This window comes from Hemitrygon akajei, chromosome 9 (assembly GCF_048418815.1).
Source record: "Hemitrygon akajei chromosome 9, sHemAka1.3, whole genome shotgun sequence".
Classification (NCBI taxonomy): Eukaryota; Metazoa; Chordata; class Chondrichthyes; order Myliobatiformes; family Dasyatidae; genus Hemitrygon; species Hemitrygon akajei.
The window spans coordinates 109,648,752-109,664,700 of record NC_133132.1 but is presented as its reverse complement, the minus strand read 5'-3'; the positions used below and the strand labels follow the sequence as shown (position 1 = coordinate 109,664,700).

Genomic DNA, 15,949 nt, shown 5'->3' with positions numbered 1-15,949 from the left:
ATGGCCTAGTTCTGCTCCTTTGCCTTATGGTCTATGGTCGTTTGGTAAAAAGAAAGGCATGTGATGAAGACTGAGCCAGGATCTCTGAAGTTAACATAGCAAGACAAGATTATCGTGGAAGGCAGGTAAGGAACTGCCAAAGTCATTTTTATTGTCATACACACATGGTGATGTCTGTACAGGTGCAATGAAAATCCTACTTGCAGCAGATTATAGCCATGCAGTATCAAGGATGCAAAGGGCATATCATAAATTATACAAAGCTATGCCAAAAAAGAACGCAATGGAACATAAAAGTATGAAACCCATTGTAGTGCAAAGTGGTGACACTGCACTGAGGTCTTGATGTGAGTTGTGCAGGTTGGTTCAAAAACCAAAAGGGAAGAAACTGTTCCTGAACCTGGTGGAGTGGAACCTCAGGCTTTGCACCTCCTGCCAGTGGTAGCTACGAGAGGTTGGCAGAGCTGGGAATGCTGGGGATCTTTAATGATGGATGTTGCCTTCATGAGGAAGTGTGTACAGTAGATACCTCTGATAGTGGGGAGGGATGTGCCCATCATGTGTTGGGCTGAGTGCACTCTCTCTGCAGCTTCTTATGCTCCTGCACACTCAAGAGTAAAATTGTTAAGGATAGATAACATTTGAGAAAGAACAAATGATTTTATTCATAGGAAAAAAAGCAAGTTGCTATTTCAAATTTTAAACGCTGTAGTCTTTTGCCTTTAGAAGAAGAACTGGAATGATTAGAGATCAGGGATAGAGGGAGGCAGATATGCCAAGGTTACATTGTGTCATCTCATTGCCCATAAGTCATTTCTGGAGTGGAGAACTGGATTGTGATGAGCTTTGTATAGAGATGAGAAGGGAGAAGTGATCGGTGTTACTTCCACGGCTGTGACATCAACTGTAAGATGATATTTGAACAGTTTACTGCATTCCACTATCCAGTCAGTTCACATCAAGAGGTTTTGGTTGACCAGCTCCCTGAGAAATAAGTGGTAAGAACAGAAACAATGTTGGTGAGCAGGATCATATTCCATCTGGGAGCCTCCAACCAGATGGGCTGAACATCGATTTCTCTAACTTCCAAAAATTTCTGCCCCCTCCCCCTTCTCTGTTTTTTTCCATTCCACATTCTGGATCCCCTCTCACTCCTTTGCTTTTCCTCACCTGCCCATCATACCTTCTGGTGCCCCTCCTCCTTCCCTTTCTCCAATGGTCTGCTGTTCTCTCCTATCACCTTCCTTCTTCTTTAGCCCTTTAACTTTTCCATCTATCACTTCCCAGCTTCTCACTTCATCAACCTCTCCCCACCCACCCCCTTCCACCACGAGGTCTCACCCATCACCTGCCAGCTTGTACTCCTTCCCCTCTCAATATCTTATTCTGGTTTCTACAACCATCCTTTCCAGTCCTCGTGAAGGGTTTCAGCCCAAAGTGTTGATTATTCTTTTCCCTCTTGACTTGCTGAGTTTTTCCAGCATTTTGCCTGTGTTGTTCTGTAGAATCTATTGTGCTGGTGCACTGTAGTCTGCAATTAACTGGGTAATATTGCAGCTAGGATAATTTTATCACCAGCACAATGTAGCTTGCAGTGGTAAATGTGAGATAACTGCTTTATTCGACAGAGATCTTTGACATTATTCTGGCAATGCTGAGTGAAGTGCATGAATTAATCATGGTCATGCCTCAAACCAAATCATGAATACATCTGATTGATACATCACAGTCTCTATTCTACTTTTTTATAAGTTCATGAGGAGCAACAAGCTCATTAAATAAAATCATTAGAAAGAGGTGACATAGTGTCAGAAGCTGTTGAATCATTGTGGATGGAGCTAAGGAGCTGCAAAAGTAAAAAGACACTGATGGGAGACAGAAAATGCATGCCACAAGGGCAATGTTACAATGGTCATGGGAGATTTCAATATGCAGGTAGATTGGGAAAATCATGTTGGTGCTGAATTCCAAGAGGGGGAATTTCTGGAATGCCTATAAGAAAGCTTTTTAAAGCAGTTCATAGTTGAGCCCACTAGGGGATCAGCTATTCTGAATTGGGTGTTGTGCAATGAACCAGAATTGACTGGAGAGCTTAAGGTAAAAGAACCCTTAGGAGTAAGTGATCAAAATATGATCTTTGAGAAGAAGCTCAATGGCTGGAATTTCTGGAAACAATTCAGAAGGTATAGGATATATACATCACAAAGAGGAAGAAGTATTTTAAAGACATGATGACACAACCATGGCTAACAAGAGAAGTCAAAGCCAACATAAAATCCAAAGAGAGTGCATATAATGGAGTAAAAACTAGTGTGAAGTTAAAGCATTGGCAAGATTTTAAAAACCAACAGAAAGCAATTAAGAAGGTAAAGATGGAATCCAAAAGTAAACTAGCCAATAATATTAAAGAAGATACCAAAAGTTTCTTCAGAAACAAAGTGTGAAAGAGAGCAGAGAATGGATATTGGACCGCTATCCAATGATACTGGAGATTTAGTAATGAGGGAAGAACTGAATAAGTATTTTGCATCAGTCTTCACTGTGGAAGACCCCTAGCAGTATGGTGGAAGTCCCAGGTGTCAGGGATCATGAAGTGTGTGAAATTACTATTGCTAGAGAGAAGGTTCTTGGAAACTGAAAGGTTTGAAGGTAGTTAAGTCACCAGAATCAGATGGTGTACACCCTAGAGTTCTGAAAGAGGAGGCTGAAGAGATCATGAAGGCATTAGTAATAATCTTTCAAGAATCACTAGATTCTGGAATGGTTCCAGAAGACCACAAAATTGCAAATGTCACTCCACTCTTAATGAAGGGAGACAGGCACATGATAAAACACAAGGAAATCTGCAGATGCTGGAAATTCAAACAACACACACAAAATGCTGGTGGAACACAGCAGGCCAGGCAGCATCTATAGGGAGAAGCACTGTCGACATTTCGGGCCGAGATGTCAACTGTGCTTCTCCCTATAGATGCTGCCTGGCCTGCTGTGTTCCACCAGCATTTTGTGTGTGTTGTTTGAGGCACATGATAAAGTAGGCTGTAGTCAGCATGGTTTCCTTAAGGGAAAATCTTGCCAGACAAATCTGTTGGAATTCTTTGAAGAAATAACAAGCAGGAGAGACAAAGAAGAATCAGTTGATGTTGTGTACTTGGAATTTCAGAAGACCTCTGACAAGGTGCCACACACGAGGCTACGAGTCCATGGTATTACTGGAAAGATTCTAGCATGGATAAAGCAGTAGCTGATTGGCAGGAGACAAAGAGTAGGAATAATGGGAGCCTTTTTCTGGTTGGCTGTCTGTGACTAGTGGTGTTCCACAGAGGTCTGTTTTGGGACTGATTCTTTTTACACTATATTTCAATGATTTGGATGATGAAATTGATGGCTTTGCTGCAAAGTTGAAGGTGATGTGAAGTTAGACGGAGACGCAGGTACTTTTGAGGAAGTAGAGAGGCTACAGAAGGATTTAGACAGATTAGGAGTTTGGGCAAAGAAGTGGCAGATGGAATACAGTGTCTGGAAGTGTGTGGTCATGCACTTTGGTAGAAGAAATGGAAGGGTTGACTATTTTCTAAATAGAGAGAAAATACAAAAAAACTGAGGCACAAAGGGAATTGGGAGTCCTTGTGCAGGATTCCATAAATATTAATTTCCTATGGTGGGAGAGTCTAAGACCAGATGACATAGCCTCAGAATAGAGGAGTGTTCTTTTAAAACGGTGACGAGGATGTATTTCATTAGCTAGAGAGTGGTGAATCTGTGGAATTCTTTGCCACAGGCAGTGTGGAGACAGTCTTTATGTATATTTAAGACAGAGGTTGATAGTTTCTTGATTGGTAGGGCATGAAGGGATATAGACAGAAGGCAGGAGATTGGGGCTGAGAGGAAAATTGAATCAGCCATGATGATATAGCAGCTAGATGGGCTAAATGGCCTAATTCTGTTCCTATCTCTTATGGTCTTATGGCGATTAATACTGAGCTTACATGCAAACAGTTAAGGAAGTTGAAAGCAGTTAAGCCAAGATTTTGCACCTTTACTTAGATGCACTCTGAACTATTCCGGTGTTTTATTTCCTGTTGCAGCCAAATTATCAGACAGCCAGGTTGGAGGAGGGAAGCGTCCCAAGGTGTTTGAAAGGAGCCACATTGGGGCAGGAAGATAAGTTTAAAGGAACATTTGGAAGGAGGAAGGAGAGGTGGAGAGGTTTAGGAGAATTTCCAATTCCTGATGTTCGGCAGTTGAAGGCAGAGTCATGGGTGACAGAGAGGGTAAAATTGAGGTGCTCTCAAGGCCATATCAGAAAGGTTCACAGGTGCCAGAAAGTTGTAAAATCCAGAAAAGATTAATGCCCCTTCAAGATTCTCCTTGGAATATCATGCATTTGACTAAAGTTGCTATCAAAGTACTTGTATGTCAAGTAAATAATTAAATACAATAGAATTTATGAAAAACTGTATACAAACAAAGGCTGACAAGAAAACAAAGTGTGGAAAAGAACGAATTGTGCATATAATATTTTTAAAAATAGAAAAATACTACTGAGAACATGAGTTGCAGGTTCAGGAGCCTGTTGTAGGGTCCTGATGAAGAGTCTTGGCAGGAAACGACTGCTGTTTATTCCCTTCTGTAGAGGCTGCCTGACTTACTGAGTTCCTCCATTATTGTGTATGTATTAGTCTGGGTTTCCCAGCTCTGCAGAGTCTCCAGTGTTTATGGTTGTAGGGTAGTAACAGTTCTGGAACCTGTTGAATCAAGGTGTTTGCCACCGCTTCTCTCGTCAAATCTCTGGCTGGCATTTTAATTTTATTTATTTATTTTATTCAGATTCAGATTCCGTTTATTGTCATTTAGAAACCACAAATGCAAAGCAGTTAAAAAATGAGACAACGTTCCTCCAGAATGATATCACAAAAGCACATGACAAAACAGACTACACCAGAAAATCCACATAACGTTTGGCAATCCCCAATCCAGAGTCCGGAGAGGCTGCTGCGTATTAATATCGCACTACCATCTTAGCGCGTTCCCCGGAAAGGAGTTCCAAATCCACCAGATAAAACAAGGCCAAAAACTAAAGCTACAAGACCTGCACAAAACCACATAGTTACAACATATAATTACAACAGTGCAAACAATAGCATAATTGATAAAAAAAACAGACCATGAGCACAGTAAAAATAGTCCAAAGATTTTAAAAGACTATAAGTTCAAAAGAATCCACCACACAGTTTCCACAAGTCCTCAGGGTCCCGATAGACTCATCATCCCACGCAGGCAGCAGAAGGGAATATCCCCGCTATGGACTTCCACGGCGCTGCCGGACTCAGCCTCGCAGACGCAGCAGACAATGAAAGCGCCGTCAAACCCAGCCTCGCAGACACAGCACACAGTGAAAGCATCCCGACCGCAGCGGACTCCGAGTCCATTGAACCTCCGAGCCTCCTACCATCCCCTCCGGCACAGCTTTTCCGCGCACTATCCTCTGCCGAGCGTATTAAGACGCCCCCGCCAACAGCCACCAGCAACGCGACCCCGAGGACTGGGGGCCTGTTCTTCCCAGCAGAGACCCGGACCTCACAGCAGCAGCAGCAATGAAGAGGGCCTTCCTGGAGAGTGGGAAAACTCACATATTTCACGGGGAGGATATATGGACTCCTTGCAAAGCACATCGGAATTGAACTTCAAACTCCGATGCCGTGAGCTGTAATAGTGTCACGCTAACTGCTACAATACTGTGGCATCCTTGGTTTTTTTTGTTTGCAGGAGTTATAAAACTCACACAGTTTTTAGCCCTTGGCTGTTTTAGCACACATTTGACCCCTGGATGTTGACTCGATTTGTTGTCTGTCTCTCCATTTCAGCAACAGTTTGTAGCTCATCAGGAGGAAGGGATGCTGATCTCACACATGGCCGTGGCGGGCGTTGGGGTTTGGATTGCCTTCAGCTCTGGGTCGGCCCTCCGCTTGTTTCACACAGAGACACTCCAACACCTGCAGGACATCAACATTGCAGCTCCTGTTCATAACTTCATTCCAGGTAAATGACAAATCCATACAATTTCTCAATCATTAGAAGTTGGGAATATTTTATTGTTTTAGTTTGGTAAATGTTACTGTGCATTTCATATGTTTTCTACACTATCTGCAATGCCACCAAACCTATACTGAATAAACTCCCACAACAGTGCCTGGGAAGGGGATCCTTTTGTACATACAGTGCATTCACCACTCTGTGACTATGATAGATAATTCTATCTCATGACACACAGTTCCAGTTTTCCTTGCCAATGCATTGTAATATCAGACCTTGAACTTCTTACTTAGCAGCGGAAGTTTGTCGTACTAAATCGCTTATTTTAGCCAAGCATTGTTTCATTGCAGGTTCATTTTTGGATTCTTTCTCTACAAACAGACAAAAAACATCTGTGGTCAAACCATGTGAGAGTTGTGGACACAGCTCAGCACATCACACAAGCCAGCCTTCTCTCTGTGGACTCTCTACACTTCCCGCTGCCTCAGTAAACCAGCTGACATAATCAAAGACTCTGCCCACCCCAGGCATTCTCTCTTCCATTGCATTAGCTGAAAAACACACACACTCGGCTCAAGGACGGTTTCTATTCCACTGTTATCAATATAGCTCAAAGTGGCCCTTGTCACATTATTAAAAAGTAGATCCAGTTATTTATTTATTAGATACCATGCAGAATAGGCCCTTCCTGCTGTCCGAACCGTGCTGTCCAGCAATCCTCTGATTTAATCCTCGCTTAATCACTGGACAACTTACAATTGACCAATTAACCAGTCAACTGGTATGTTTTTGGACCGTGGGAGGAAACTGGAGCACCCAGAGGAAACCAGCGTGGTCATGGGGAGAATGTACAAACTCCTGGAATTGAATGCGGGTCACTGGTACTGTAAAGCGTTGTGCTAGCCACTACGCTACCATGCTGATCCTATTCAAAGCCTGCATTTTCTGTTTGAAAATCTCCTGTCAACAGATCAGGAGACTGAGTGGGTGCTTTGGGGCACGATTGATTGGAGCATTGCTGATGCCATTTCCACACAGCACCACCTTCAGTGCACACAATCCAGTGTGCCCAAGGCTAGCTGGAGAAGCCAGTAGCCCTTGTTTCTCATTCCCAGTAAAAACAGAGAGCATGTGACAATTGGCAGGCAGATATTATTTGAAGACTCCCCGCTGGAACACTGATGCATTGTCCACATCCGTCTGTCACATTTATTAACGCTACTCTTATTTCGCACACTGTTTCTGGGTCTCACGGCCTGTTTTACAGTGGGAGGGCTGTTTATCTTCCACCCCCCTCCCCCTCCTCCCCGGCCCCACCTTCTTCCTTGTCTCACAGCACAATGTGCTTTCCACACTGTTGTGAGCTATCTGGGTCACAAGCACTATGACTTAGTGACTTAGTGCTTGTCCTTTGTCGAAGGGGACTACACACACTCCAGGTACAGGCAGACACTCCAGGCTCCTGGCAGATTGTCCCAGGCTACAGACAGTTATCCCTAGGTACAGGCAGATCATACTGGGCTACAGGTGGATTCTCTGTAGGTACAGGCAGATCATACTGGGCTACAGGTGGATTCTCTGTAGGTACAGGCAGATCGTACTGGGCTACAGGTGGATTCTCACTGGTTACAGGCAGATCACACCGAGCTACAGTAGATTTTCCCTAGTACAGGTAGGTCGTCCAGGGCTATAGGTAAATCATCCTGAAATATTGGCAGATTATCCCAGGTTATAAATCGATCACCTCCAGATACGTGCAGATTATCCCGGGCTACAGGCAGATTGTCCACAGATACACACAGATTGTCCCAGGTGATAGGCAGATCATCCTGGGCTTTCGGAAGTTTGTCCCAGGATACAGACAGATGGTCCCAGGCTACAGGTGGACCCACCCAAGTTACAGACAGACTGTCTGGGGCTGCAGACAGATCTTCATGGGATACAGGCGGACCCATTTGGGCATCTGGCAGATCCTCCCAGACTACAGATGGACCCTCCTGGGAATATGGCATGTCAGTGCAGTTTGTGGATTCCTACACCCTGTGGCATTTTACCTTGTGTCCCCTCTGCATGCCCCAGGGTAATGGGCCCTGCTCAGGTGTTGAGAGTGAGTAACTTCTCTAACCCAGCAGTTGATAAACGGGGAAAGGCAGATCCCGAGGCCAGGAATCTAGAGTGATCCAGTAGTGGTAACTTTTATGTATTACACTGTACTGCTACCTCAGTGCAACAAATTTCACAACATGCTGGAGGTCAGCAATAATAAATTTGATTCTGATCCAGATCCAGTCCAGTCGGCAGGGTAATCCAGCCTCGTGGAGTAGATGATCCAGTCTGGTGGGCAGGGTGATCTAGTGGGTTCTGTGATCCAGTCCAGTGGACTGGGTGATTCGGTGATATGTCTGAACCGTGAGGTGCACGGACTGTAGTCTGAATGTTGGGCCTGTCAATAGCACGCCTTCAGGGGGTGGTGGTGGGGAAAAGCTGGCTGCTCTGTTTGTAAACATGGACTGTAGTTTCTCAGGCTAGTGAGGTGTCAGCAATTACGGACTGGAATGAAGGAACAAGGCAAGCAAATGTCCTGCCTAAAGGGCTGGAACTCGGCTTCTGGAGGGGCACTGGAGCACCAGAATAAAGCATTATGTTCTCCCCTCTGGGCTATTGATTTCCACCACCGATTTTGTCTGCGGTTCTGTGAAGAAATTACACAGGAGATCCTGCAGATGCTGGAAATCCAAAGCATCACACACACTAAGTGCTGGAGGACCTCAGCAGATCAGGCAGTATCTATGGAGAGGAATAAAGACCCTTCATCAAGACCATTGTGCTTACATCATTGGTAACACTTCATGTCTGGTTTATAACACTTTCTCAAGAGAGATGTCAAAACTCGTTCAATTTACACATCAGTATTGATTATGATCACACAGCCTGTCTCAATGGTTGCTTATTTTGATATGAGTACACATATAGAATAAAATGTATTTTTGCACATTTTATTCCATATCTAAAACCTATACCATTATTTTAATAAAATTCTTAATTGTTTCTAATTGTGGAATGTTCTTGCATGTCGTAATAACACGCCACAACAAATTCCTAATACATGTAAGTGTATATGTCGAATCAAATTGATTCTTGATCCTTTTGTTTAAGATATGAACTCTTTCAAATGTGCTTCATATTCTCCCACCGGACCACAGATGAGCGAAATGTTGCCACTTTGCTTGCAGATGTTTCCTGCTTAGCAAACATCCATCGCTTTGCGCAGCTTCCTGTAGAGTTGAACTAATTTTGTCCTCCGGCGCTGCATCTTCACCAAGTTTAACATCACCTTTTGTTTCCTTTGAAGGCTCAAAGAAAATCTTGTTCAAGCTGGGCACATTACATGAGGAAATGTATTTAAAGCTGGAGGGGCTGACAGAATGAAGGAAACAGCAAAAGGCCCCAATTCATAGACTGCTTCATCCCATGGACAACCTGTTGAAACTACCGAATATTGAAAGGGCTAGATAGAGTGGATGTGGAAAGGATGTTTCCTATAGTGGAAGCATCTAGGACTAGAGGGTACAGTCTCAGAATAGAAGGACATCCCTTTAGAACTGAGATGAGGAGGAATTTCTTTAGACAGAGGATAGTGGATCTGTGGAGTTCATTGCCACCGATGGACAGGGAGCCCAAGTTAATGAGTATATTTAAAGCAAATGTTGATTGGTTGTTGACTAGTAAGGGTATCAAAGGTGACAGGTAGAAGGCAGGAGGAGAATAGGGTTGAGAGGGATAATAAATCAGACATGATGGAATGGTGGAGCAGACACAATGGGCTGATAGCCTAATTCTGCTCCTTTGTCTTGTATGCTGGGGCAGATGTCGGATTCTGAAGCAATACTGTGCTGGTGGAACTCAGCAAGTCCAACAGCATCTGTGAGGGGAAAGGAACCATTGATGTTTCGTGTCCAATCCCCGCATCGACCCACTGAGTTCTCCAGCAGACTCCAGATCAACAGACTCTGGTCTCTTCACTGGTCACTCTGTGGCTGGTTGTGACCAGTGCATTTGGGAGCTTTTGACAATTTCTCTTCCAACAGGACCTTGTACGTCAATACAGGGAAATAGCCAAGACCTTGTGTTGAAGTCTAGTTGTGTTTATTGTCATGTGCACATGTGTGGTAGAGTGCTGGTACAGTGGGAAAACTTGTTTGCAGCAGCATCGTCGACACATGGGTATAGACAACCCACAGAATATGTGTGTGCAATTCATTGCAGACCAAGTCACTGGGTATGTTTAAAGCGGAGTGTGATACGTTCTTGATTTGTCGCGGCATGGAAGTTTACGGGGAGAAGGCAGAAGATTGGAGTTGAATATTAAATCAGACATAATGGAATGGCCGAGCAGGCTTGATGGGCCGAATGGGCTAATTGTGCTCCTATCTCTTATGGGTCTTACAACATAAATTACACAGAAACTATATAAAGTGAGAAGTAAAATAAAGACTGCAAAATAAGGAAGTAGCGCAAAATAAAACAGTCAGTGCAATATAGTGCAGATGAGATTTACAATGATATTACTGAGACTTGAGGGACTGAGTTACAAGGAGAGGTTGGACAAGTTAAGACTTTATTCCGTGGAGTAAAGGGGTGGTGTGTATATGGAATGAGCTGGCAGAGGACGTGATTTAAGGCAGGTAGAATAATAACCTTTAAAAGGCACTTAGATAGGAGGGATATGGACTAACATGGGTAAATGGGACTGGCTTGGATAGAAATGCTGATTGGCATGGAGCCAAAGGAGCCAACTGGCCAGCAATATCAGAATCACTGACGTACTGTAGCTTGTGAAATTTGTTCTTTTTTACTGGTGGAAAAGTGGAGTACATTTTAAAAATAATAACTTGCATTAAGATATATATACTATGTTAAATTAAATAATTCTTACTATTCTTTCTGAAGTACACATGGTTGTGACTGCGGATTTCAGCTGTACTGGCTCATACAGCAATATTTGATGATTCCCTTCTGAGCTGCATGCAAAGAGTTGCCACTTTCTGATGGTATTGTATGTCTGAAGCAGAGTTGTAACTGAGGGAGGCAGAAGGAATCTTGATGGGATTTAACATGTTTGCATTGTTTTGTTTGAAATCCTAGGTCAACTACGAGCGACTGTCACCAGTCTGCTGGTGTGCCACGGTTTACTAATGGTTGGCACTAACCTGGGTATCATTGTAGCTTTGCCTGTCCCCCGCCTGCAGGGAATCCCAAAAGTTACAGGTGAGACTATCCCAGGTTACAAACCTGCTTCCGTAATAAATGTAAACTGTGCGTAGATTGAAACTGGCATGGATTAACATCAGAAACGTCAGATTAAACAGCATGCTCATCAGTGCCTGAGTCCATGCTGATTGTCAACCACCAGCTACGAACATCCAACATTAATCACACTTTATCCTCATCGCATACCCAGCCATTTCCATAATGCATGGTCATGCACTTTGGTAGTGGAAATAAATGTGTGGACTGTTTTTCTAAATGGGGAGAAAATCCAGGAATGTGAGATGCAAAGGGACTTAGGAGTCCTTGTGCAGAACACCCTGAAAGTTAATTTGCAGGTTGAGTCGGTGGTGAGGAAGGCAAATGCCATGTTACTATTCATTTCAAGAGGCTTAGAATATAAGAGCAGGGATGTGATGCTGAGGCTTTATAAAGAACTGGTTAGGCCTCATCTTGAGTATTGTGAACAGTTTTGAGCCCCTCGTCTTAGAAAAGATGTGCTGGCATCGGAGAGGGTCCAGAGGAGATTCACAAGGATGATTCCAGGAATGAAAGGGTTATCATATGAGGAACGTTTGATGACTCTGGGTCTGTACTCACTGAAATTCAGAAGGATGAGAGGGGATCTCATTGAAACCTTTGAAATGTTGAAAGGTTTAGACAAAGTAGGTGTGAAAAGGATGTTTCCCATGGGGGGAGAATCTAGACAAGAGGGCACAGCCTCAGAATAGAGAGGCGCCTTTTCAAAACAGAGATGCAGAGAAATTTCTTTAGCCAAATGGTGGTGAATTTGTGGAATTTGTTGCCACATGCAGCTGTGGAGGCCAGGTCGTTGGGTGTATTTAAGGCAGAGATTGATAGGTTCTTAATTGGACACGGCATCAAAGATTATGAGGAGAAGGCCCGGAACTGGGGTTGAGGAAGAGATAGAAAAAAGAATCAGCCATGATTGAATGGCCAAGCAGACTCGATGGGCCAGATGGCCTAATTCTGCTCCTATGTGTTATGGTCTAATGGGTTTTTAATTCCAGCATACCCTCACCCTCACATTCCCAGCAACACTAACACCCCCACATTCCCAGCAACACCCTCGCCCCCACACACCCACATTCCCAGCAACACCATCATGTTCACGGAAACATAAATGATGCTTTTCACTGTATGTTGCAATGTACACATGATAAATAAATCTGAATCTGAACTTAATCTGTTAATATCATTACTGAACTCAGTTTCCTTCCTCAGTAAGTGTTGATACAGTTCTGTTCCAGTATCTGTTAACTCGGAAACATTGTTGCTGGAGTGCTGTAGGGTGGAAGATGACTCACCTCATGCTTTCGTCTCCTCCTCCAGGCCGGGGAATGGTGTCCTATCACGCACACTGCGGTCCGGTAAGATTTCTCACCACAGCCACAGCCACCACCACCATAACAAACAGAAACCCATCACTCACAAGCCTGTCCTTGCCACCGGAAGGGGAAAGTGAAGATGGATCTGGTTGTGAAGGGACATCAGCAGAAGGCTTGAACCTGACCAACGGGAACCAAGGGGTTTGGCTTGGAGACTCAGCGACTCATCACACCAGCCAGCCTTCATCCACAGGTTCTCTGAGCTGTTCCCACCAATCCGGTGCTCCGGAGCACGGACCTGAGGACACCGCACTCTACGGGCTCATGAATAACCCCAGTCTCTCCAGCAAAAGTAAACGTGTCGACAGCGAGAGGTTGAAGAAGACAAAGATGAGTTCTGTGTTGGTCATCTCTGGTGGTCAGGGAGATAAACGACTCAACAAGAAGTCCAAACAACGGCAAGACGAGACGGGTTCCACTGTCATGATTTGGCAGATCCCATTGTTAAACATGTGAAGTTAGTGCTGGGGACTTATTTGATAAAATTATGTGAGAAAGGCATAAGTTATCTTCCATTTTCAACCAGTGCTCACGTCATGTCAGGATGACAATCTGGCAGTGCTTGTACTGGTAATGCTCAAGTCTCCCTCAGCTCAGAATTTGCCTTTCAATCTATTTTTAACAAGTTAGAGAGTTTCAGTAGCTTGGTTGCCAGTTATTTAAATACAGCTCCATTGGATATTTCAAAACACCAGTTTAGTCCTGGAGAAGTTCAACTTGGAGCTGATGTTGCCAAGGTCATCTTCCTTCTGTGACAACGGAACAGGCTTCCTACTGATGGGTGTGTTCAGGCCACTCAGGCACTGCAGGTCAATTTCTTAATGAGTCTTCTGGCACCTTTAAACTAACAAGAGGAATCTGCCAACTAAAATATAACACCCTGAGAATGAAGATGAAAGCTCCTACAATCGGTGGAAGGAGTTGAAATGTAGTTGTTGCAGTTGTCAAGAGTAAATCAAACGGTTGCAAGGATTATATTGCAAGTAAACTATTAAAATGTATATGTTTATAAAAGAGTTGTTAAAAATTTAAATCTGCTTGGAGCAGCTAATTAATTTTTGTAAAGCAATTTTAAAAAAAAAATCCTTATCTAATACTCCTGACCATGAGGGAAAAATTACTCGAATGGTGGAACAGACTCGATGGACCAAATGGCCTAATTCTGCTCCTCTATCTTATAGTGTTAGAGTAAAACGTACACTTGCTTTGACATTAAGTTACATTACAATCATTAAGACACAGTGATAGTATCTGTACATTTAACAAACAATTAATCAACAGAGAGAGATCCGATCCTGTTGCTAACAGCAGTTATATTTCCTACTTTTCGACAAACTATCACAAAACGATTATATATATTTTACAGTTATTTACAAGCAGTTTGAAACTTTCATGTTTAAAAATGGACAGTATGCTAATTGGCTTCCAATTCTCTTTCGTGTTCTCGTGGGCAGTCATAAAATAATAAGCTGGTGAAAATGGTACACTTTAATAGAAATAAAAAGTGAATTATTTGGGTTTACAGACACCAGTGAATTGAAAATATTCCAATCTAGATCATGCAACCTTAGAACACTTCTTCGTGATATCTCAAGCATCATAAATAAGCTCGAGGCATCAGAGTTTGAAGTTCATTTCTGCTGTCCTCTGTAAGCAGATTTTATGTCCTCCCATGTGTACATGGGGTTTTCGTGTGGTGCTCTGATTTCCTGCCACAGTCCAAAGACATACTTGTTGGTAGGTTAATTGGTCAGTGTAAATTGTCCTGTGATTAGGCTAGGGTTAAATTGGGGGTTGTTGGGCTTCACAACTCCTTGGGCCAGAAGGACAAGTTCCACACTGCATCTCTAAATCAAATTAAATTTTTAAAAATCTCATTCTGCCAATCTTTCCATGTAATGTCTGTTGAATACTTGTATCTAATTCAACTTGCTGATTAAGTAACTTGTTAGCTGAAAGAGAACCCATTTAAATTCTAAACGTTACCAAGACTTGGGGGGAAGTGAAGTTAAGCCAAACTTTATGAGGTTTGCAACAGTGAACAGGTTGTAAATTTCCAGTGTGTGTTTCATTTCTCATTCCAAATATCTGGCAGTCACTGGCATATGTCGTGAAATACGTTGTTTTGTGGAAGCAGTACATTGCAATAAATAATTTAAAAACTATAAATTACAATAAGAAATATAGACTGTATATATAAAAATAAGTGCAAAAAGAGAGTATAAATAAATACTGTAGATAGATGAATAGATAGTGATGTAGTGTATATGGGTTCATTGTCCATTCAGAAATCTGACTGCAGTAAGTAAAAAGCCATTCCTAAAACACTGAATGTCTTCAGGCTCCTGTACCTCCTTGACCATAGCAATGAGAAGAAGTTATGTCCTGGGTGATGAGGGTCCTTAATGACAGATGCCGTCTGCTTGAGGCCTCACTTTTGAAGATGTCCGTAATACTGGGGAGACTAGTGCCCATGGTGGAGCTAGTGGAGTTTAAAACTTTCTGCAGTGGCCTCTCTGTACCAGATGGTGATGCAACCAGTTAAAATGCTCTCCACAGCAGCTTTGTTTAATGTTTCACACCAGTACATTGTTGTTTTGTCTCACTAATATCAGTATTTCTGATCTGCCATTATGGTCAGTAGCCCCCGGGAAGGTTGTTTGTTCAGTGCTGCGATTACACTTCCGCATTAGTTTGTAGTACAATATTGCAAAACTGAATTTCCATTCTGGAAAGCATTCTTAATTGTTCAAATTCTATTAAAAATTCAGTATGCTGTCAGTTTGCCTATATTTATGTACTAAAGCACAAACTTGTACAATTGAATTTTATTTTTAGCATGTTCCATTGGATACATTGCATCCTGTGGTTGCGATAATGCTTTCTGATCCACTGTTTGTTTCTGGCTTCTGTCGCACTGCATCATGTTTAGTGGTTACTTGGCACAAAACCAGCTCTGATCTCTGAATTGTGATATCATCAGATTTGTTCACCCCAAAAGCTAATTAAAATCCTCTTGCCTTACTAGGGGTAGAGGGCTCTGAGGAAGTGGTTTAGTTATTACTTTCGTTTCACAGAAAATAATCAGAATCTTGCACCTCTGAGGGAACTGAAACGGAGCAGGGTTCTGAAATGACAAACGCAAGAGATTCTGCAGATGTTAGAAATCCAGTGTAACACACACAAAATACTGGAAATCCATAGATGCTACCTGACCTGGAGGAACTCGGCAGGTC

General features: G+C 42.9%; 1 protein-coding gene across 3 annotated transcripts in view; it reads left to right on the top strand.

Annotated features, from left to right (window-relative positions):
- The window catches only part of arhgef10 (Rho guanine nucleotide exchange factor (GEF) 10), a 204,024-nt gene extending 188,530 nt beyond the window's left edge, over positions 1 to 15,494 (top strand). For all 3 annotated transcript variants that reach the window (XM_073056767.1, XM_073056768.1, XM_073056766.1), the window contains 3 exons: positions 5,868 to 6,042; positions 11,182 to 11,304; positions 12,658 to 15,494. In XM_073056767.1, coding sequence (XP_072912868.1) covers positions 5,868 to 6,042; positions 11,182 to 11,304; positions 12,658 to 13,169 — 810 coding nt within the window. In that variant the 3' untranslated portion in view covers positions 13,170 to 15,494. The remainder of the gene's footprint in view (positions 1 to 5,867; positions 6,043 to 11,181; positions 11,305 to 12,657) is intronic.
- Positions 15,495 to 15,949: the final 455 nt, after the last annotated feature.